Source organism: Artemia franciscana, chromosome 10, assembly GCF_032884065.1.
Source record: "Artemia franciscana chromosome 10, ASM3288406v1, whole genome shotgun sequence".
In the NCBI taxonomy this organism is placed as follows: Eukaryota; Metazoa; Arthropoda; class Branchiopoda; order Anostraca; family Artemiidae; genus Artemia; species Artemia franciscana.
Window position 1 is genome coordinate 16,432,735 of NC_088872.1, and position 21,932 is coordinate 16,454,666.

The 21,932-nt window shown below is 32.9% G+C and overlaps 3 protein-coding genes across 9 annotated transcripts in view; 2 read left to right on the forward strand and 1 right to left on the reverse strand.

Moving 5' to 3' along the window:
* Positions 1–1,404, forward strand: part of LOC136031842 (uncharacterized) — a 30,240-nt gene extending 28,836 nt beyond the window's left edge. The window contains exon 6 of one of the 2 annotated variants that reach the window (XM_065711680.1): positions 960–1,404. In XM_065711680.1, the coding sequence (XP_065567752.1) occupies positions 960–1,117 (158 nt within the window). In that variant the 3' untranslated portion in view covers positions 1,118–1,404. The remainder of the gene's footprint in view (positions 1–959) is intronic. The other variant, XM_065711679.1, reaches the window with a different exon arrangement.
* A 1,637-nt stretch (positions 1,405–3,041) lies between these two features.
* Positions 3,042–13,295, reverse strand: LOC136031847 (nucleoside diphosphate kinase 6-like). The gene is made up of 4 exons (XM_065711705.1): positions 13,135–13,295; positions 10,226–10,368; positions 7,592–7,752; positions 3,042–3,278 (listed from the first exon to the last, which is right to left on the reverse strand). The coding sequence occupies exons 1-4, from the start codon at positions 13,204–13,206 to the stop codon at positions 3,133–3,135; spliced, it is 522 nt and encodes a 173-aa protein (XP_065567777.1). The 5' UTR covers positions 13,207–13,295; the 3' UTR covers positions 3,042–3,132.
* LOC136031846 (cytochrome c oxidase assembly protein ctaG-like) lies at positions 13,065–21,657 on the forward strand. Of its 6 annotated transcripts, none has more exons than XM_065711700.1 (3): positions 13,075–13,216; positions 17,510–17,751; positions 20,626–21,657. In XM_065711700.1, the coding sequence occupies exon 3, from the start codon at positions 20,647–20,649 to the stop codon at positions 21,436–21,438; it is 792 nt and encodes a 263-aa protein (XP_065567772.1). In that variant the 5' UTR covers positions 13,075–13,216; positions 17,510–17,751; positions 20,626–20,646; the 3' UTR covers positions 21,439–21,657. The 6 variants fall into 6 exon arrangements, with proteins under 6 accessions (XP_065567771.1, XP_065567772.1, XP_065567776.1 ...); XM_065711698.1 differs by lacking the exons at positions 13,075–13,216; positions 17,510–17,751 and adding exons at positions 13,303–13,354; positions 17,825–17,969; XM_065711702.1 differs by lacking the exon at positions 13,075–13,216 and adding an exon at positions 13,339–13,354.
* Positions 21,658–21,932: the final 275 nt, after the last annotated feature.

The following is a 21,932-nucleotide window of genomic DNA, read 5'->3' on the forward strand; positions in this document are numbered from 1 at the left end:
TTAAAGGCCACTATCCAAAATTGTTTGTGTTCACGGTTCTGGGTAGGTGAGCACGTGAAGGTGCTCCTCGACGCCACTTTGAGGCTACCCAGGGAGGATCTGAGGTATAAAGCTAGACAAGTGGGGTATGTAACCCTATCTGTCATGACAAGTGTGTAATTTTGTGTGAATTACATCCCTTGATTTTTATTTCAGTCAATTTTCGTTTCAACTATACAAAAAAAATACATTGTCTTAATAGAGCCAATTATTTTTAAAGGTAGATTCATTTAAACTAATTATGTTGCTGGTAGTACTCATATCAACGGAATACTGCAATCACTGAAGTTTTTCTTTTCCTTTCCTGAAAATTTTGGATAACGTCGCTTCATAAAAGTATATTATTAACTTAAAGTATATAAAAGTATATTATATTTATTTATATATTATATTATAGTATATATATTTATATATTATATGTTATATATTATTTGTATATATATCATATAAATTATATATTATGTTTATATATATTATATTATATTAGTACATTATATAAATATATTATATTTATTATATTTATTTAAGTATATAAAAGTATATTATATTATAGTTCATTATTAACGCATATTTGAGTACCAGTAATGGAAAATAGGAGTAACAGCCACTCTCCTGAAAGAAAAAAAAATATACAACTTGAAAAATTGTTCTAATGTTTGAAACAACGTTGCTTTCATCTCAAAATGATCGCCTAAAAGCCTTTACCTCTCTCCTCAAGCCAAAAAAAGGTCATTATAGGTATCGATTAAACATTCATTGCCATTAAGTATAGGATATAATTTGTTTTAATTCTTATGTGCGTAGTATTAACCTTACTTCCCACTTTTACTAAGCAGTCGTAAGATAACTACATTCCTGTAAACTAAGTAAGATGAAACAGACAAATAGTATTTTGCGAACTTGCAACTATTACCTTTTAGGTCGTGATCTTGTCTTGAATGAAATCAACAGACTCCCCGTTACCTCTACAACGCTACGTGTACGACAACTACGACAAGGACTGGAAAAGAAGCTTGATGTTGTCGAGAGCAATATCAAAGAATTCCAAAGAAAAAAAGTTTTTGTTCCAGCTGAATAGCCTATTCTGGGCATGTATTTATTTATTGCTTTTCTTTATTGTTCGCATAAACAATCGCTTAAAGTTATTTTGAATATTTCTTCCATTTTTAGTGTCTTATTTAGTGCGAAATATATGGCTTTGGCTTAAACTTTAAAATTTTTAATCTATTCATCTACTTGGCCTCTTTTAGATTCATCCAGCTTATGCAAGTAAGCTTTATGGATGAATAGGACTTGTTGCTTATTGATTTTTTTGTTATAGCTCCTTCAAATAAATAAAAGTTTCGTGACCTTGCATTCTGAAAATAGGAACACTTTTCTAGGGAAAAAATAATCATCTTCTTTGTCGTGTTAGAAGGTGTTCAATAAGATTGTTTTTTTTTGTTTTTTTTTTTACGGGAAACGGTATGGGAACCTAAAACGATAGAATACAATCTTTTTAGGCACGTTTTCTGATCTTTAGCATGTCTATGCCTTTATTATGTCTTACTAAAGACTGATTTTAAGCCCAGTAGAATAAGAATTGTAGTAATGTCTTTGAGAAGTCGTAAATAGATGTCTGGAATGATTCTTAGAACTGTCTTTCTGAGTCCAGGAAGGGGGGTGGGATTTTTCATGCAAGAATTCATGTCAAATAAAAAGCTCATTAAAATCACACAAATCACTCAAATTAGTATCTTAAAGTAGCGAATGCATAATTCTGTCAGCATTTATATGTAAAAATCAAAATAAGCAATTGGAATTTTCGAAAAACCAAATCTTCTGTAGTATTTAGGACAGTTTTTTAAGTATATGAGGGAGGGTTAGCGTGGAATCGGGGGACGGGAACCGGCTCTTTAGCTATTCTAGAGATAGCTTTTTGTCTCCTCCTCCACTTGCTCGGCAGTATACTATTTTTATAATGATGTCACATTACCAATTTTTTTTTATTCTAAATCATATGGTTTGGTTTTATTTTTATGGTTCTAAAACTACTTTGAAAAATTCCACGTTTTAACCCCTCTCACTCCCTTGCACTACCTGTCTTGGCTAGGCTTGCTCTGCTCCCTCCACGCGTTGGCCCGAATTTGAGCTACAAATTTGCTGAGAGGAAAGACGGATAAAAAGATAAGCACGCGCTTGATGTTGCCTAGTGCCGGAGGCCAGGGGTCCGAGACTCTTTGACAGTAGAAGTTTTAGAGCCAATACCCATAGTTGACAATTCCATGGTGTTTCAAGAGCACTTTAGATGTAAAATCCTCCAACATAAAATAGCTTAGTGTAAAATTTAGAATCTTGAAAGTAGCTAATGGAGAAGCAAAACACGGAAAACCAGTGCTAGTTTCCCTTTCCTATACATTTTTTTTAATTTCTAATATAGATAAAAGTATTACTGCGACACAACAAAATAAAACTAAATAAAAACCAAGACCTTGACTCAGTTTTATCCAAAGTTGAGCATAGAAAGGGATTGTCTACGGAAATATTTTTGGACTTTTCCAGAAAGTGTTTCTGATAAGTGACCTGTTGACCTTGCTGTTAAAATCCCTCCTCTACTGTTCTTAACATCTTTCTCCGTTGCACATTCAGTCTCTTTTCTAACGTTGCTCAAAGAAGGGCTCGCATTAGTAGTAAAGTACCAAGGACATGAAAATGAAACATTTTCCCCCTCGATCCATCTTAGGTCAATCCATACCTGTGAACTACACCTTCAAAGAAAAACTACACCCATGTTTAGTTTTTGACGTCTTTGAAAAACTACACAATCCACCTAAGTTTCCTGTTTTTTAGTTTGTCACCCGCTAGAATCAAATAATTCCTAAGTGTAAACAGAGGTCTTTTTATCAATAATTTTAGACAAGGTTTCCTTATTTCTTAAGACATATAGAGTTGCACAAGAACTCACATAACGAATTCAAAAATAAATCAGATTTTAATGTCTTTGTTGCTTTAAAATGCCTGAGCAATGTTTATCTCGTATATTTCGATAAATTAAAAGTAACTAAAAAGAGGCAAAATTGTACGAAAGCAATCTCCAATCACAAAGTACATTAATTACCGTTTAACATAATGTAAAAATTTATCTGGGTCAAAATTGATTCGATTTTCTCTGAACAAGGGCTCCTCTTCACGAAACCATTGGTCCCAATGAAAATCTTTAAAGAAAAAGGATATTTCTTTTCTTGCAGTTTCTTCGGAATCTGAAAAACATATATAAATATATATATATATATATATATATATATATATATATATATATATATATATATATATATATATATATATATATATATATATATATATATATATATATATATATATATATATATATATATATATATGAAAGAATTATAAGCCAGTCTGAACACAGCTACACCTTAAAACACTTCGCGCTCCCTAAAAAAAGAGTCTAGAAGAAAAACTCTTTTACAGTCGGCAGATAGGGTCCTCAACTCTAGCTTTGCTTAGAAGCCGTTCGGGCCTTTGGCCTTCACATGCTTCTAAGCATGACGTAACACTTCTGTTCTTTTTCTTTTTTGTAATTTTGGATCTTCGGATTTACATAGCAAATATTCATTTGCAACGCTTCATAATTGAATATCATGAATATAATTTTTGAAAAGGAGAAGTACCTAGTGATTTTCAGAAAACTGTAGTGATACCCCTTCACAAGAAAGGTGGTTAGAGTGAGTGTGGTCATTATAGAGGCATTAGCTAGATTTTTTGTTGGAAACAAACTAATCCACATTGCGATACTTACTAGACTAAAATGCTATTGCTAACAACTCACATCAGCACCAAGCCACCTGAGGCCAACACAGCTATGCACTTACCTTCTCAATCCCAATCTACTTAAGGCCTTGCTCTTTACACCTTCCCAAGAATTTCCAATTTTCCCAGACCCTTTACCCGCGATATCCCCCCACCCATTCGGCGACTACCTGTATTCGTTGGGACATAGAAGGCTAGCCGACAATATCTCTCTTTGCAATCTGTCATGCTTCATCTGCAGAACTTGTCCTAGCCATCTCAACCTGTCTCTCATTATAGGCCTAAAATATGGTGTAGAAGAATTTTTAAAAGAAGTACAGCATGGTTTTAGGTAGAGGATAGGACGTCTCGTCCAAGTTTAAACTTCTTAGATAATGGGTCATCGTCTGAAACATCACACCCCTTTAGTTCTTAGTTTTTTAGATGATGAACAAGCATTTGATTCACCAGATAGAAAAGCTTTGGCAAAGATACTATCCTTGCATGGTATATCATATAAGTAAATTAAAGTGATTAGTTCTGCGCGCGAAGGCAATGCTGCTGCGTTTAAAGTAGGAAGTGAGGTTAGTAACTTGTTTGGTATTAAATCAGGAATTAAGCAGGGTTGTGTCCAAGGGTGCATCTAGGATTTTTCTTCAGGAGAGGAGGGAGGGGCAAAAACCTTGTAACGCAAAATACTTTGTTTATATTGATCTTTGTTACGTCTTTACGAGTCGGACAAAATTTTGGCAGGGGGGGGGGGTGAAACCCACCCACCCTTGGACAGACCCTTTGGCTGTTTCCAACTCATTTTCATATGGATTATTTGTAAAGGACTTTGTCCTACGAAGCACGACAAAGGCTATGGAAGAGCATGAAATCAAACAGGACGATGAAAATCTCGTAGACTAGGATTACGCAGATTATTTGAGTATCCTAGATACACAATTTATTACAATGAATGAATTTTAAGAGATTTTAAGAGTTAAAGCTGCGTGAGAAGGTTTGAAAATTACTTTTAAGAAGACTAAGTCACTTACACTAGGAATGAATGAAGGTGAAGAGGTAATGTGGTAAAAAAAAGGGTAAAGAGGTAATAAAATCGATCAAGTGGATACCAAAGAGTTAATGGTAAAAAACTGTAAGTAAGGAGCAACCCGGCTCAGTATTGACTGAGACTCTAAAAAATGGAATTTTGATACCAATAGATACATCAAAAGAATTGCCCTATTACGCTGATTCCAAGTATATACGTTTTCATTATGTTTAGTCTGACTAATCAAAGGCTACGAGTTTGAGAAAATTTGTCTCATTTTCGAAAAGGGGGAAAGACCCCCTAGAAGTCATAGAATTTTAGTGAAAGTCACACCATCAGATTCAGCGTATCAAAGAACCCAGACTGGTTCTATTTCCAATTACCACATTTTGGATTTAAAAATGTGGAACTTCATAATTTGCCAGAAGAAAAATCCCAAATGCGTGTTTATTTGTTTGTTTTTTCCCCAGGGGTGATCTTATCGACCCAGTGGACCTAGTGCGTCAGGAGAGGGCTCATTATAATGAAAATTTAAAGTTCTAGTGCCCTTTTTAGGTGACCTTATTTTGGGGATTTTGCACGAGGCGAATTTTCCATGGAAAGGGAAGTTTCCAGGGGGGTGAACGTTTCAGGGGAAACTTTACACTAGGGTAATTTGCCAGAATTCCTGTACAAAATTTCTTAGTGTCTTGCTTACTCTCTACCGATTCAATTTTACGTGTGGAGATGTTAAGGGTAAATGTCCGGAGTAAATTTTCACCAGGATTGAATTGTCCAGAGGATATTTCCATGGGGAGGTGGATTTTTCCGTGGAAGTGGAGCCAGATATCCTGGCATTATTTAAGAAACGATCAGAAATTAAATTAAAAAACAAGTTTTTTTTTCTACTAAAAATAAGGAGCAACATTAAAACTTAAAACGAACAGAAGCTATTACGTATATTAGGGGGTTGTCCCTTCTTCAGCACCTTGCTCTCCACGCTAAATTTAAATTTTGTCCTATTTCTTTAAAAAAAACAACTCCTGAAACACAAGGGTCGTTTAATTAGAACAATAAGTAACTTTTTTGAAGTACTAAAAACTTTAGCGTTCAAACGTAACAATTCTAAAACCTTAAAATATAAAACCAAAAGTTTGAACCTTAGTAGAAATTGTTGCTAGAAATTGGACTAGCTTTAATATTAAATATATTATATATATTTATATATATATATATATATATATATATATATATATATATATATATATATATATATATATATATATATATATATATATATATATATATATATATATATATATATATATATATATATATATATATATATATATATATATATATATATATATATATATATATATATATATATATATATATATATATATCGGGTGCCGAGGCACTCGAGTGTCGATTTTCATTGTTGCTTGTCTTCTAACCGCAGTTATTTGATTGTTCAAGCATGTCCGATTTCTAACAACGATTTCTACTAAGCTTCAAACTTTTAGCTTTGGTTTTAAAGTTTTTGAATTGTTGTAATCCCATGTCAAAATATATACAAATGATTTTGCGATTGCCAGTTTCTTGCTCTTTAAGGAATTTAATGTCTTTTCATACTATTGTCTTTTCAAAGATATTATTTGATTATTCAAGCAAGCCCCTTTGGTTTCTATTTTTAAGGTTTTTGAGTTGTTGTAATCCCTTGTCAAAATATATACAAAATTTTTCCAATTACCAATTTTTTCCTCTTTAAGCTATCCAATATAAACTTCTCCATAAATGAAAATCTTCAATTTTCCACAGAAGTGTAAAGTATGACAACTTCATCGTACTACAGATGTATACAAAAAATGGCATCACTCACACAAATAGTTTTTTCCAATATTTAGGCTCTAAACAAATTTTCTCTAACTTCCAACCAAACTAAATCGTTTTCTTTAGGCCCGAATATATCAGGATGCCAATTTTTCCAAAAAATAGGGAGCCGTTTTTGAGAAAAAATACATACATACATAAATAAATAAATATACAGTTATTGCTCGTTCATAAAGATAGTTTAGGAGAGTTGTTTTAGTGGAGTGATTCACTCTCCTAAAAAAATGTACGTTTCTTAACTAAAAGCCTTTGGAATTACAACAACAGACTTCCGTCAATAAATTTTTTTTAATATTCTCAAGGCTATATGTTCACATTTTTCCTTCTTGGGACTACAAACCATTAACGACACCAACAACATATTCAATAGAATAATTTTATAGTATTCAGGCATTTTTAGAACCAGTGGGAAAGTCAAGATTTACTCTTGAGGGGAGTTGAGATGACATAATGTCGACTGATTAACATACCGCCATCTGTATGGATGCTACATAATTAAATTTTGTTGTACAATTACCGTGACTGAAATAGTGCAAGAAGTTATGTTTGATGTAAGTGAAGAAAAAGTACATATAATTTTTAATCTAATATACTAAACACAATCATGCACTTACTTAAGTTAAGGTTAAAATGAATTTTACTTAAGTTTCCTTTATCTTTGCTCTTCTGTTTTGATTTTTACTTTATTTTTATTTATTCCATTTTATTTATTTTATTTTTATTTTTACCTTATTGATATCTTCTTAATCTTTACTTTAATATTTAAAAGAATCTTTACTTAACTTTTCTTAAGTGAGTAAATTTCCATAAATAAAAATTTGCATTCGAATTTTAATTCAACCAGAAAAGTCATACCTGAGCCATGTGTGGCATTCCTAGTATCAGTGAGTCCAAATTGACCTCGTAAAGAATCAGGTTGTTCATATTGCGTTTTATAAACCTTAGTAGGACCAATCAGTTTCCTCCAAGCATTTATGGCATCAGGATGGGCGAGTATAAATGCTATCGTTGGCCCACTAAGAAAAACACTACAAGTTAAACCGAACATCTAGCCCAATTAATAGGCAAACACCATTAAAAGAACGTGCAGTAATAGACAAAAAACAGCTCATCTGGACTATAAATTTCAGTAAAAGTACACTATGCTATGATGCTGTAAATTAATGCTGACGTGCTAATATTTAAGAACAAGACAAAAATAAAAAAAAAAAAAAAAAAATATCTAGGTTTACAATATGAACAGGATTTTAATTTTACATACAAAAGTCGCACATCGAGTTCAGGCAGTTACCATTAAAAAACTAACAGAAAAATTCTTTCACGTTTTATTCTTGGTTTAAGTTTATATTTTGATAAATTTTTTGAAAGAGCCTTGAAGGCAGATGTGAGTAAAGGCATCTGGAGTGAATTCAAGCTACCTGACTGGTCTAACTCGCTCATATTTAAAAAGGAGGTGTGTTAACTAGATATATCGCAATATAATTTTAGCGTCACTATAGTGTCGAACGTCTATATATTGTTTGCTAAAAGACTGTAACAATTTTTTTTCAGTTAAAAGATGCAAATTTTACGTATGACCGAAAATTTTCATTTTTCTTTCAAATTGAATTTAAGATCTCAATAAGTATTTTCAAAAAGAATCATAAAACATCAATTTAAAATATTTACCAGGGTTTTTTGGTGGAAAATAATATAGGTGTTGGAAACCAAGATGGCGGTAGGACCGTGTTTAATTATCACTAATTTAGTAGGACTAATAATAGAGAAAAAGTCAAGGGCGTATCTAGAGAAAAATTTTGGGGGAGGTCCAATGTGACAAGGGGGTAAATGAGCGGAATCTTGGGGGACCAACGTAATAAATGTGCCGATAATTGACCAAATTGACAAATTTATACTAAAAAAAGAGAAAAAAAAAGAAGGATAAAACAGGATAAAAGAGAGTCAGAAAAATCTTGTGGGTACCCCCCCCCCCCGGATCTACCAGTGGAAGGAGATGGGTGTCATTCATTAAATTAGTAAACACCCTTTCGTAACTTGCAACATTTTAGGACATTTTAAGTGGAAATTCAACTCACAATTTTTATCCACATAAGTAGGTTCAATCAAGTAATGTTTGATACTAATTTACTTATGGAACAAACTACCTGAAGGCTGTATCAAGAGGAGTTGTTACAGGGTTAAAACCCACCCCCTTCAGATTTTTGTCAGACTCACAAAAATGTACCAAAATAAACAAATTTTCTATGCATTTTTAAAAGTATTTTTGTCCTCCCCACCCCCGCCCCGAAAAAAAATCCTGTATTTGCCTTTTATAGCTATATTAGAATATTACTACTCATCGTAATTAATAATCCTACAACCGTAATCAGTAAACATGCACCATAACCTGATATATTCAAGTAAGGTTTTTTTTGTTTTTGTTTTTACAGCAATTACTACAGAAATATTTTTACACCAGTTTTAGCGGTGTTACTAACGAATTTCTCTACTAATTTCAAAAATTAATCCATCTACATATCATTTAAATTATCGAACCCATATTTCTAAATTGTAATTTTGGAACTTAAGGTAATAATTCTTTTTCTTTCTTACGTTTTTTTTACCAATTTAAAATACCACTGGTTCTTGGTCCAGTAAGAGCCACCACTAAATCAAGCGTAGTGAGGAATATAATGAGTTTCAACTCAAGTTTGAAAAACTGACCCGTCAGACTTTCCTATCCCTTCTTTATAGGCATGGAAACCCCAGTTCCATGCTTGGATTCTATTTTTTTCTTTTAATTTTTTTTTTGCACAAATATTGATAAGTAGAATACTACTTAGCATACTGCTTAGCATACCCTTGCATAAAAAAGGCTTCAGATTAGGGAAACACCAAAAAAATAATTAGTACTTCATTTTAAACCCCTTTTAAAGGTCTATATTAAACAGGGTTGTCTCCCTAATGCTAGAACCCTCAAAAATGAAAAACTCTAGCACTGGAAAGTTTACCTTTCAAGAAAAGGTTCTATAGAGAGTCTATGACAGGCTTCAACAAATACATCTACTTACAGACTTTTCCCTACTTGTATTGAGGTTTACCGGTGCAACAAAAAATGCATATGAACGCATAAAGGAATTTATTTTTGGGTAAAACTACAAGCCGATAAGGGGGGGGGGATTAATGTGTGCAGAAGAGACAGATTGCATAAGAAGTATTGGAGATCATAATAAAATCTTTGAAATTTTGGGGGAGGGGAACAATTCGCTGTGATTAAATGAAGGAGGCACCTTGGAAAGAGTTTTTCAAAAACTGCTTTGTTCTAAACTAGATACAAATACATGATCTGTTGCTATGGGTTATTCTATCATAGCTAAATGTTATTTCTTCAAGTGACGATTCAACACTTACATAAGACATAGTGATAAAACTGGCCAAGAGACTCGCTGCACATTGAGATCACTAATGTGTCTTCCACTGCAAATTATACTTAAAAACAACGGCACATACCTTGACATAAATGTTACTAGACGGTTGTAGAAAAACTTTCCTTGATGGTCCTTATAAAATTCTGAGGCCTCTTGCAAAGATAGTCTTAACTTGCTGGAACGAACCACCAAAAACGAGTTTGAAAGAATTTGTGATTTAAGCTCCTAGAAAAAAAACATCAGCTGTAATCAGTCAACATCGCCTTCAAAAATCAAAAGACATTGATAACATTTTAATATGTTAGCAAAGTTCATTTTTTGATGAGGTTGGGCTCAGAATACTTAGTTTAACTGAGTATTATACTTCCAAGTGAAAGCAATACATTTCCAAGTTAGCACTAAATTCCTCAGTGAAAATTTATAGATAGTGTTGATACAAAATCTGTTAGTACATCAAAGCATTAATATTCCTATATTAAGAAGCTGTTTGAAACGTTCCGTTGTTGATATCTATATACAAAACCTATCAAACAGTTCGTGGTAACGAACTGTAGTAAGGAGCGACCCGGCTCAATAGTAAACGAAACTCTAAAAAACGGAATTTTGATGCTAGAAGATACATCAAAAGAATCGAATTTTCACGCTGATTCTAAATATATAAGTTTCAAGTAATTTAGTCTTTGTCATCAAAACTTACGAGACTGAGAAAATTTGCCTTATTTTGGAAAATAAGGGGAAACATCCCCTAAAAGCCATAGAATCTTAACGAAAATCACACCATCGCATTCAGCGTATCAGAAAACCCTGTAGCAAAAATTTCAAGCTCCTATCTAAAAAAAATGTGGAATTTCTTATTTTTTGCCAGAAGACAAATCACGGGTGCGTGTTTATTTGTTTGTTTGTTTTTGTTTTTTTTTTCTTTTCTTTTCCCCGGGGGTCATCGTATCGACCAAGTGGTCCTAGAGTGTCGCAAGAGGGCTCATTATTACGGAAATGAAAAGTTCTAGTGCCCTTTTTAAGTGATCAAAAAAATTGGAGGGCACCTAGGCCCCCTCCCACGCTCATTTTTTTCCAAAAGTCAACGGATTAAAATTTTGAGATAGCCATTTTGTTCCGCATAGTCGAAAACCATAATAACTATGTCTTTGGGAATGACTTACTCCCCCACAATCCCTGGGGGAGGGGCTGCAAGTTACAAACTTTGACCAGTGTTTACATATAGTAATGGTTATTGGGAAGTGTACAGACGTTTTCAGGGGGATTTTTTGGTTTTGGGGGTGGGGTTGATGGGAGGGGGCTATGTGGGAGGATCTTTCCTTGGAGGAATATGTCAAGGGGGAAGAAAAATTCAATGAAAAGGGCGCAGGATTTTCTAGCATTACTATAAAAAAACAATGAAAAAATAAACATGAAAACATTTTTTCAATTGAAAGTAAGGAATAGCATTGAAATTTAAAACGAACAGAGATTATTACGCATATGAGGGGTTCTAAAAATACTTTAGCATAAAGAGCGAGGTATTTAGGAGGAGATAAATACCTCGCTCTTTATTCTAAAGTATTTTTAGTAATTTCAACTATTTATTCTACGGTCTTTTTGATTCAGGGGTCATTCTTAAAGAATTGGGACAGTACTTACGATTTAGTGTAAAGAACGAGGTATTAACGAGGGTACAAACCCCTTCGTACGCATAATAAAAATATAAGAATTATAAAAGTTTGTTACGTAAGTTAATTCTTAAGTTACGCATATTTTTTACTAATAAAAACGTTCGTTAAAAATTAAAAGTTCTAGTAGCCTTTTTAAGAAACCGAAAAATTGGAGGGCAGCTAGGCCTCCTTCCCCAAGCCTTATTTCTCAAAATCGTCTGATCAAAAGTAAGAGAAAGTCATTTAGCCAAAAAAAATTAATATACAAATTTCATTTCAATAATCTATGTGCGGAGAGCCAAAATCAAACATGCATTAATTCAAAGACGTTCAGAAATTAAATAAAAAAACTAGTTTTTTTAACTGAAAGTAAGGAGCGACATTAAAACTTAAAACGAATAGAAATTACTCCGTATATGAAATGGGTTGTCCCCTCCGCAATCCTTCGCTCTTTACGCTAAAGTTTGACTCTTTGCCACAATTCTACTTTTTAAAACAATTAAAAGCTTTATCGTAAAGAGCGAGGGATTGCAGAGGGGACAACCCATTTCATATACGGAGTAATTTCTGTTCGTTTTAAGTTTTAATGTCGCTCCTTACTTTCAGTTAAAAAAACTAGTTTTTTTTATTTAATTTGGTAAGAAGATCCGCGACAACAAAAATGTTTGTTGTCACAACCTCGCCCTTCACGGTAAAGTTTTTTTAGTACTTTTAAAAGAGCTATTTATTCTAACTAAATAGTCCTTGTTATTCAGGAGTCATTATTAAAGAGTTGGAACAAAATTCGAACTTTAGCAGAAAGAGCAAGGTATTGACGAGGGGGCAACCCCCCTCATTTAATTAATAATTTCTGTTCTTTTTAAGTTTTAATGTTGCTTCTCACTTTCAGTTCAAAAAACTCGTTTTTTAATTTAATCAAATACTTAGGGACACTTTTTAAAAAATTGCAAAATCCAATTGTGAAATTCCCAATTTCCTACAGTGACTGCGCACAGGCCCTACTCAGTGACAGGAGTTGTAGAAGTCAACTGGAGTTCGGGGGTAAAACAGTCAGAGTTGTCATGACTAGATGGTAAGTTATACGATCAAAGTGTACTATAGGTCAAGTAAAGTCAAACAAAAGTCCAAGGCTCAAGCACACTTGAGGAATATTATTATTAATACGTATTGACGTAATATTATAAATTCAAGCATACTCCCTAAAACCTTGAAAACCAGGTTGAATGTGGAAAGCACATGTTCGCCATCTACTTGAAAATGCTTTGAGCTTTGAATTAGTCAAAATTAATCTAAAACGGAATACCCAAAATATATTATGAGAAAACCAAAAATGTCAGCTTACAGCGCTTTTCAGTGGCATACAGCAAATATCAGGCTTCAAAAGGGCTAGTGTCAACTTTAAACCTTGCTTCATTAGTAATAAGGTAGACTAACACATAATAACATCGAAAACCCTGATGCAAGCCTTTAAATATTAGTCTGAATAACCCCTTAGGCTAGAAATTCATCCGTTTTCTTCACTATTTTCTTAAAAATTCAAATGTTACATGACTGATTCATAAGTAAATACAAAAAAAGGATAATGTCCAATAAAACGTTTTGTTACCTTCCTATTTTTGATGCAGATAGTCTGTAATTTAGTCTAAAGACAAAATGTTCCTAGGCTACAAGCTGGCTCTTCTTGGAGTCCTAGACTTTGACACTAGGACTTTGCTTGTTCTGTGCAGTTGTCCTATCCCTAATTGATCTTCTTATAATGTTCTAGATGAGCATCTTTTTAACATCTGGTCTTTGCCATTTGTTAAAAATGAACCATTCAGAAAGAGATCCAGCAGAAATAAGGCCTGTAGAAAGTGTGGAATTTAGTGTAGGCTACTGTTATGCCCAGTTGAAAGGAAAGGTAAAATTCTAGTTAATTGACTTCTTTTTATCTCAGTAAGGGTTTAGGTTAGGAAAATGAAACTTTCAGGAATGAATCTACAGACTAAAGTATGTTCAGGGAAGGTATTTTGAAGCAACTACCTCCTCTCCTTCTCCATCTAGAGGGCCCTGGCCTTTAAAAATATGTGTGTTATAAAAGTGAAACCTTGCAAAATAGATCTTCTGCTTAATTGAAGTACAACAAAATTGTTTTCAGCTTCATAACTTTGCTCAATTCCATTTTATAAGGTTTTAAAGATATACAAATACATTTCCTTAATTAAAAAAAAAACAACAACATTGGTATGGCTCAAAATTCTACTCAAATAACAGGAATTGCATTTTCAGAACTAAAGGCAGAGAAAAAGCAACTAGTAACTGAAAATTAAGGTAAAATGTTGTTTTGTCAAAATTTCAATAGGTAGCCTATAGACCTGTCATGTAGGCAAATTTCAGGGCCCTCTAGAGGGAGAAGGAGTGGAGGTGGGTGTTTTATAATATCTTCCTGGGACATACTTTAGCCTGTAGGTCCATCCCTGAAAGTTTCATTTTCCTAACCTTAACCCTTTCAAAGATAGCAAGAAGTCAATTAACTAGAATTTTACCAAAAGGAAATCCTAAAAATTTTTGAAAACCTTTAAAAATCTTAAAATACATAGGCCTAGGTTACTTAGGCTTTTTTCATTCCCTAAAGCCTTTAGCTTTTTTAACCCCCCCCCCCCCCCCCCACACCTAATGCATAATTATATAGCACAAATGGTAAATTTTTTACTGTTCATATAATTGACTTACCAATAAAGTGAACATACTGTTTGATGCCTTTTTTATGTTCTTTATAAATATAATCATCACTTCTACCACAATTTCCAATTTAAGCACTTTTTGACTAGACCTAAACTAACCTTATTATAAATAATTTTTGCACTGAAAAAATGTAATATTATTTTGTTGAAAACAACCAAGAAAACAGCACTGAGAAAATGTAGGATTATTTTGTCAGAAAAGACCAATAACTCATACTTTAATTGAAAATTTGTCATTTTTAAGAGCTCAAAAATTTGCAGTAGAAGTGATTATAATATTCATAAAGAACATAAGAAAAGGCATCAAGTGGTATTTTCACTTTATTGGTAAGTCAATTATATGAACTATGAAAAATTTACTGCACAAATTATATATTTCCCATGCATTTTCTGTATCTTAATTATGTTACTTTGTCAAATAGGTTTAAGAGCCACCAAGAAACAGAAAATTAATGAGAAATAGGCTAAGCCTATAGAATTTGGGTTATGTATTTACACATTAGGGAGGGGGAGTAAAGTGGAAGGCTTTTAGGAATTATATAATTTTGTATTTTTAGGGTTTTTAAAGTTACAATCTTTTCAAATATTATATTTACATTTCTGACATACAGCCCTACTATACATAATATACTAAGCTAAAGGGAAAAAAGTGAGATTCCTACTTTATAAAATGCAGCATGTTTCTATAGATTGGATTATCATATTTCCTTTGACTATTACCCACATTATTAAATCATTTCAAATTTTTTTTTTTATGCACAATTCCATTATAGCCTATTCACTAAGGCCAAACTGAATTCTTCTGGATTTCCTGAAACTGGTTTCTTTTAAAAGAAAAATGCTAATGAAATAGAAGTACTACCATTAGGTTCCTTATTTAATGTTATTTTAAAAATATTATAGTTACTCTTCTTAGAATCTTAGAATACCCTGCCCTCTCCAGTGGAATCAGGACAGTAGGAATCAGAGACCTTGAACAAAAGGCTTGTTGTCACTCAAAACAAAGTAAAATGGTTAATATTTTTCTATTGTTTCTTGAGACTCCTCACAGCTATTGGCTTAGGCTAAAAAAAATTAAGATTTTGTAAAGCTGATGAGTAGCTATTAAGAGAAATGTTATAGATGAATAAAGTTCAAAAAGTAATTTTGATAATATAGTGTTATTGTGCTATGAGTAAAAAGGAATCCCTTTTTTCATGGTTTCTGATTCCCCTTTTATCCTTGCAATGCTTATATTAATTTATATGAAATGTCAAAGAGCTTGCTCCCATAGCATGACCAATGAGCTGTCTGTAATCTGTTACTAAAAAATAATTATTATGAATATTTTTTTTTGTAAAAGCTAAAAGAAATCCTAGCAGTACCACTAGTAACACAAATGTAATTAATGTACAAGGGGTATATAAGTTCATATAGGTAAGGGGGGCAAAATATGGTAGCACCAAAATTTCTTTCACAATCCTGTTATCAAAAATGGCATGATTGTTGACACTCCAGGAATCTATAATGTATAATGTCCAGCATTGATGTTTCCCCTTTTTAATTTAGGTCCAGGGCCACCAATACCATAATCCATAAAATTGTCTTCAGATACCTCTTAAAACAGAGAAATTGTTCTAAAAACTAAACTCTTTGGAAACTGCTCTATTGGGGAAAAGTGGCAAGCAATCTTTTTGCTAACCTTGGGAGAGTTTTTGTAAAGAAACATTTTCATAAAAGATAATCTTTAAACAGGAAGGAGGCTTTTAAAAGCCATTTCAGAAACTATTATTAAGTCTTGTACATATTTTATGCAGTATTGAACTATATGGAGACATTACCCCAGGCCTAACTGTAATGATGCCCATGTTTCTAGCTGTATCCTACTAGGTTAATAAGGTTATAAAAATCATATGGGTCTTTTGTATTATATAATGCAGTATAGAAATAAATACAAATGAAAATTCTGCCTCACTCTCACTGATTATAAATATTATATTTAGTTGGACCATGCAAATCAATATTGATGCTAACATACACCTACAACACTGCCACTAAAAGAAATATGCTGCTAGTCTGAGCAATTATATTTTTTCCAATGTAAAATGGTTGAAATTAAAGGAGGTAAAAGATAGCCTGCTTGGAATTATTTCTGTGTTTTCCCTATGTAATTGATCTTTCAATTTGAATTTTATATTTATTTTAGTACTTTGCAGGTAAAGACTAATAGTCATGGTAAGTTTTGCATACATTAAACAAATACAATAGGGGTATTCTGTATCAAATCAAAACACTTTAGAATAAAATAGTGCATCATCGTCTTCGATTTTGATGAAATTTGGCACAGTGATAGACCCCTATGAGAAACTCCCAAAACCTAAATTTTAGGTTTTTCACTTGACTGGTGTCTGAGATATGGGTCATTGAACATCAACCCAAACTGCCCAATTTACTCTGACCAGCCAATGATTAAACTGCTGTGTCTCAGCTCCTATTGCATCTAGAGACAAAGGTAAAATACCAAATAAAAGCTATTTGAAAGTTCTTTCTGAGTAAAGCATCTAGAAATAGTTATTTTTATTAACCAGCAAAATATGAGCAAATGTAATCTAGTAACCCTCACCTTGGTTAGTTTGTCCAAACAGAATTTTATGTGCTTTTTTTTTCCATACAAAGCTCTCACTGTTCTAAACAACTGGTGAAAATTTCAGAGTGGGATCTCCAAGTTTTTTTTTGTTAAGATTTTTTTGAATGCCCACCCATGGTACTGGGAAATGCCCGACTATATACCACAAGTGGTATGTAGTGGGACATATCCCAGTACCATGGATGGTCATTCAAAAAAATCATAACAGAAAACCCTTGGAGATCCCACTTTGAAATTTCCACCAGTTGTTTAGAACAATGAGATCTGTGTATGGATAAAAGCCCATAAGATTTTGTTGGGACAAACTGACCCAGGTGATGGTTACTAGATTCCATAGCTTTTATTTGGTATTTTACTTTTGTTTCTAGGTGCAATAGGAGCTGAGATACAACAGTTTAACCATTGGCTGGTTGGCATAAATTGGGCAGTTTGGGTTGATGTTCAATGATTCATATCTCGGACACTGGTCAAGCAAAAAACCAAAAATTTTGGTTTTGTGAGTTTCTCATAGGGGTCTATCACTGTGCCAAATTTTCATCAAAATCGAAGACAATGATGCAGGGTCACTGTGTTGAACTGACACAGAATGCTCCAATAGCTTTTCATGCAAGTGAGAACTGTTCTAAAATTTTGACCATGATTTGTTTTTATTTTAATAGTTTTAATTTGTTTTTCTGTTCTAGTGGAGTGATTGGACAGGTTTTGTGGTGATACTAAGTTGAAGGAACCGTGTTTTGATGTGTAATTATAGTATCTGTTTATATCAAGGAAGAGATTGTATCTCCAAAAGCAAGGTTTTGGCCTTATCATGTGACAAGACAAAATTTGGTAGCTTTTTTTACCTTTTAAGTCTTGAAGTTTGTTGAAAAATTCTGTATCAGGGAAATTTGTAAAAAAGTATTGAACAGTCAACCATGTGGTTCTATAAACTGCAAATTTTGTGGTATAATTGCAATTGAATTCTGATTTCTTCTTTCAGAGACTCTTTGATTTTTGTGAAATCATGTAAATTAGGTACATTCTGACTGGTTGGTTGGGACGGTGGCCAACATTTACCCCCCCCCCAACAAAAATTGTGTTTACAGCCTTGGGTATCATATGTCAATTTCTACCTCCACCCATGTCTCTCCCTTATAACCAATTCTGTATTTATCTGATTGCTCAATGACAGCTGGGATGCTTTGGCATTAAAATGCACCCTTTGAGGTATATTCCTCCCTCCAAACTACAAAACAATCAGAGAACTCCATTGTAGAAATCTAAGTTCCCTTTTATGTCTTATAATTTGTTCATTGCTTACAGATAATATTTCTTATTGGGAAGCATACAGACCTTTTTAGCTGGGGATTTTTCTGCAGGGGGGGGGGATTATCTGGGGGAATTTTCAGTGGGAAGTAAGTTTTTGGGAATAATTTCGTTTCAGCAAGGATATATTTTCCAGGGGATGTTTTCCATGGGGGAGGGGGGGATAAATGCCTTGAACCTTAAGACATTTGAAATAGTGATTGAAAAAAATCGCTTTTCCCGTTTGACTCCTCCCCCTTTCAACAAAATAATTAGATATTCCGACTGTATCGAGGCTTTTACCCCCCCCCCCCCCATGTGGAAAATATCTCCTGGAAAATAAATCCTTGCTGAAATGATTTTGTTCCAAAAAATTTGCTTTTATGATATCCAGGTTGGGATATCTTAATTATTTTGTTTGGGGGGGGGATTAAATTAGAAAAGTGATTTGTTTCAGCTACTATTTTAAATATCTTGAGTAGTAATTCCCCCTCCCCCTCTTGTATACAGGTATGTGGCTGTGCATCAGTATGCATGTATTTTTTTTTTTTTTTTTTTTTTTTTTTATAAATGTTTTGTATGCTTCTTGTTATTCTACATAACCATAGATAGCCTACTCTTAAGGGGCCTGATGTCACGACTGACTCAGAAATGTAGGAGTATGCCAGACAATATAATTTCTAAAGTATAGGTTTTTAAAATGAAAGTTATTCCTAACAGTTCGTGATTTTTCCTTTGAAAATTGTTTACCCCATTATTGATTAATAAAGCCTAATGAATAGTCTTGAAGGTCATATCATTATAGTTGATACCTAAGCAAAGGAAGAAAACATTATTATTATAAGGCTATTACTGCTACAACCACTTTATTCCTGCGGTTAAGCCATTACAGGCCAAAACACTGGTTAAAGTTTCTGCTCCATTACACATGGCAAGATTTGTCACTTTAATCTTTTGTAAATGATGTTTTACAGAGCTTCAGGGGAGGAAATTTGAAAGACCTTGACAAAAAGACCTTCATTTAAAAAAAAAACAAAGAATAGACCAATGTAATGATACCTTCTAGTATAATTTGTCTCCAATCAAAACACTTAAGAAATAGCCAATTGGCTTGGTTGATAATTTTGGGGTTGGCTTTTTGTCACTAGAATGAATTGTTTGGTGAGCCATGACATAGACTAAAGAAAAAGTATGTTATAGATGAAAAAATAGATTTACCTTGGCAAATTGCTTTTATGAAATCAAGTATAGAATGTGCCAAGGTCTTTTAGCTTTAAATATTACCTGCAAAATTTATAAAATTACTCATCAAATTTTATAACAGATTCTATTTAAAAATTGGCAAACTCATAAATTTGTTTGTGAGGTGGTGAAGTTTTAAAAAAGGTAAATTGTATGAAAATGTTTAAAAAAATCATTTTGTATGATTAAAAAAGAAATTTGAAGTTCACTTCCTTGTATCTGCATGAGAGTGAGGATTAGTAAATAAACAAAAGCAAGACAAATTATTAAAAAAATAGGGGAGAATTCAGAAAAACCATTAGACTTAAAGAATAGGGGAGAATTCAGAAAGATCATTAGACTAGGAGAAGAGACTGTCTCAGAAACCTCCTGCCCTCTTTAGACATGACTTTTTTTAGTGATATGATATGATATGATATTTTCTTTAATCTTAACACTGATTTACATACAAAAATCAACATGATTCACCCTAAAACCAAACCGTTGACGTGGTGGGAGCTATATAAAAAACACATACATATAACATCATTTATATAACATCACATATATATATTACATGTATATATATTACACACACATATATATATATATATATATATATATATATATATATATATATATATATATATATATATATATGTAGTAATAATAATAATACCATGGGGGTAGCAACTACATACCATGTCCTTACTGTGGAGTCACACTCACCAACCAACAGACATTTACAATGTAACTTAGATCAAATCTCCAAAATAAACAAAACTAAAATTCATACTTACTTGATAATTCCTTTTTCAGTTTTCCTTTAAAATGACTAAAAATTTCTAGCTTCTTCATTTCATTTTCCAAAATATTCCATAATAATAAAAGAAAACGTTTATAGTTAAATAGTTTACAACTATTGCAAATGTATTAGCCGAAGTAGCCAACAATATTTACATGTATCTTAATATTTCAGGCATCCTGGGACAGTTGAAAGATGAATCGATTATCATCATTTCTTCAAAAACAGTGTCGACTGTTTGCACATCAAGCTAAGATTTTACAGCATCCTATAAGTAATCATTTAAAATCTCAATGGGTAAAAGCATACATTATACTGCCAAAGTCCAGTTTTCCTTCTGCTTCAATTCAAAAATTTAACAATTGCCACATTATCCAGCGGTGTGCACATACACAACAAGAAAAACAGAAAAGGTCAACAGTGTACTATGTAATTGCTGTGCTAGTGTTTGTCACTGGGCTAAGCTATGCTGCCGTACCTTTGTACAGACTATACTGTCAAGCTACATCTTATGGTGGCACAATTTCAACTGGTCATGATGTTTCTAAAATTTTAGAAAATCCAAAAGAAGCCAAGAAAGATCGGTTAATTACTGTAAAGTTCAATGCTGACACTGCTTCAAGTTTAACTTGGAATTTTAGACCTCAGCAGACAGAGTTGGTAGTGCCTGTTGGAGAGACTGCACTGGCCTTCTATACTGCTAAGAATCCAACAGAGCATCCCATTGATGGCATCAGTACTTACAATGTGATTCCCTTTGAAGCAGGATTATATTTTAATAAAATACAGTGTTTTTGTTTTGAAGAACAGAGGTTGAATCCTCATGAACAAGTTGATTTGCCAGTATTCTTTTATATAGATCCTGAATTTGTTGATGATCCAAAATTGGAAAATGTTGACTCCATTGTATTGTCATATACGTTTTTTGAGGCCAAAGACACGGAGAAGTTTCAAAATCTACCAATTTTTCAGCACAATCGGGGGTAAACTAGTTGACTATTTACGAAATTGTAATTTAAGATTTTACCCTGTCCAATTATGGCTATGAAATAAGGCAGAAGTGAATTTGTGTATGTATTTGTGATATTTAGTTTGAGTTTTAAAGCAGATGTTAAATTAGCTAAAGATAAAAATTTTAAAAGTTCAATAGCATATGTATAAAAAATGCTGCATCTTATTCTGGCTCATTAAATTTTACTGACAATATTTGTTTCTTTTTGTTTTGTTCTTTTTTTTACCCTTTGAAAGACACATAATTATTGGCCAAAATAGAGAGTTGTGACATATTTAACACAAGGGCATAAATATTAAGAAATCTGTTCAAATAATGGTGAGAAAGCCGACTGTCGAATTTTTAGCAACATTTTTCGTGATTGAATACACAATAAGTGAATGGGTAATGTGGGTACTTTCTCATATAGGCTGGGCACCTTCTCATGGTGCCCATGACACTAGACCCCTATTTAGCCCTACTAATGCTA

Bases quoted from the DNA above. Each gene is read 5' to 3' on its own strand.
- LOC136031847 (XM_065711705.1), bottom strand. From the start codon at position 13,206: ATGAAGCAAGGTTTAAAGTTGACACTAGCCCTTTTGAAGCCTGATATT. The intron at 10,369-13,134 runs GTAAGCTGACAT...TTTTTTTTCTAG, and splicing joins GTATGCCACTGAAAAGCGCT to GAGCTTAAATCACAAATTCT. The intron at 3,279-7,591 runs GTATGACTTTTC...TATGTTTTTCAG, and splicing joins GAATGCCACACATGGCTCAG to ATTCCGAAGAAACTGCAAGA.
- LOC136031846 (XM_065711699.1), top strand. From the start codon at position 20,647: ATGAATCGATTATCATCATTTCTTCAAAAACAGTGTCGACTGTTTGCA.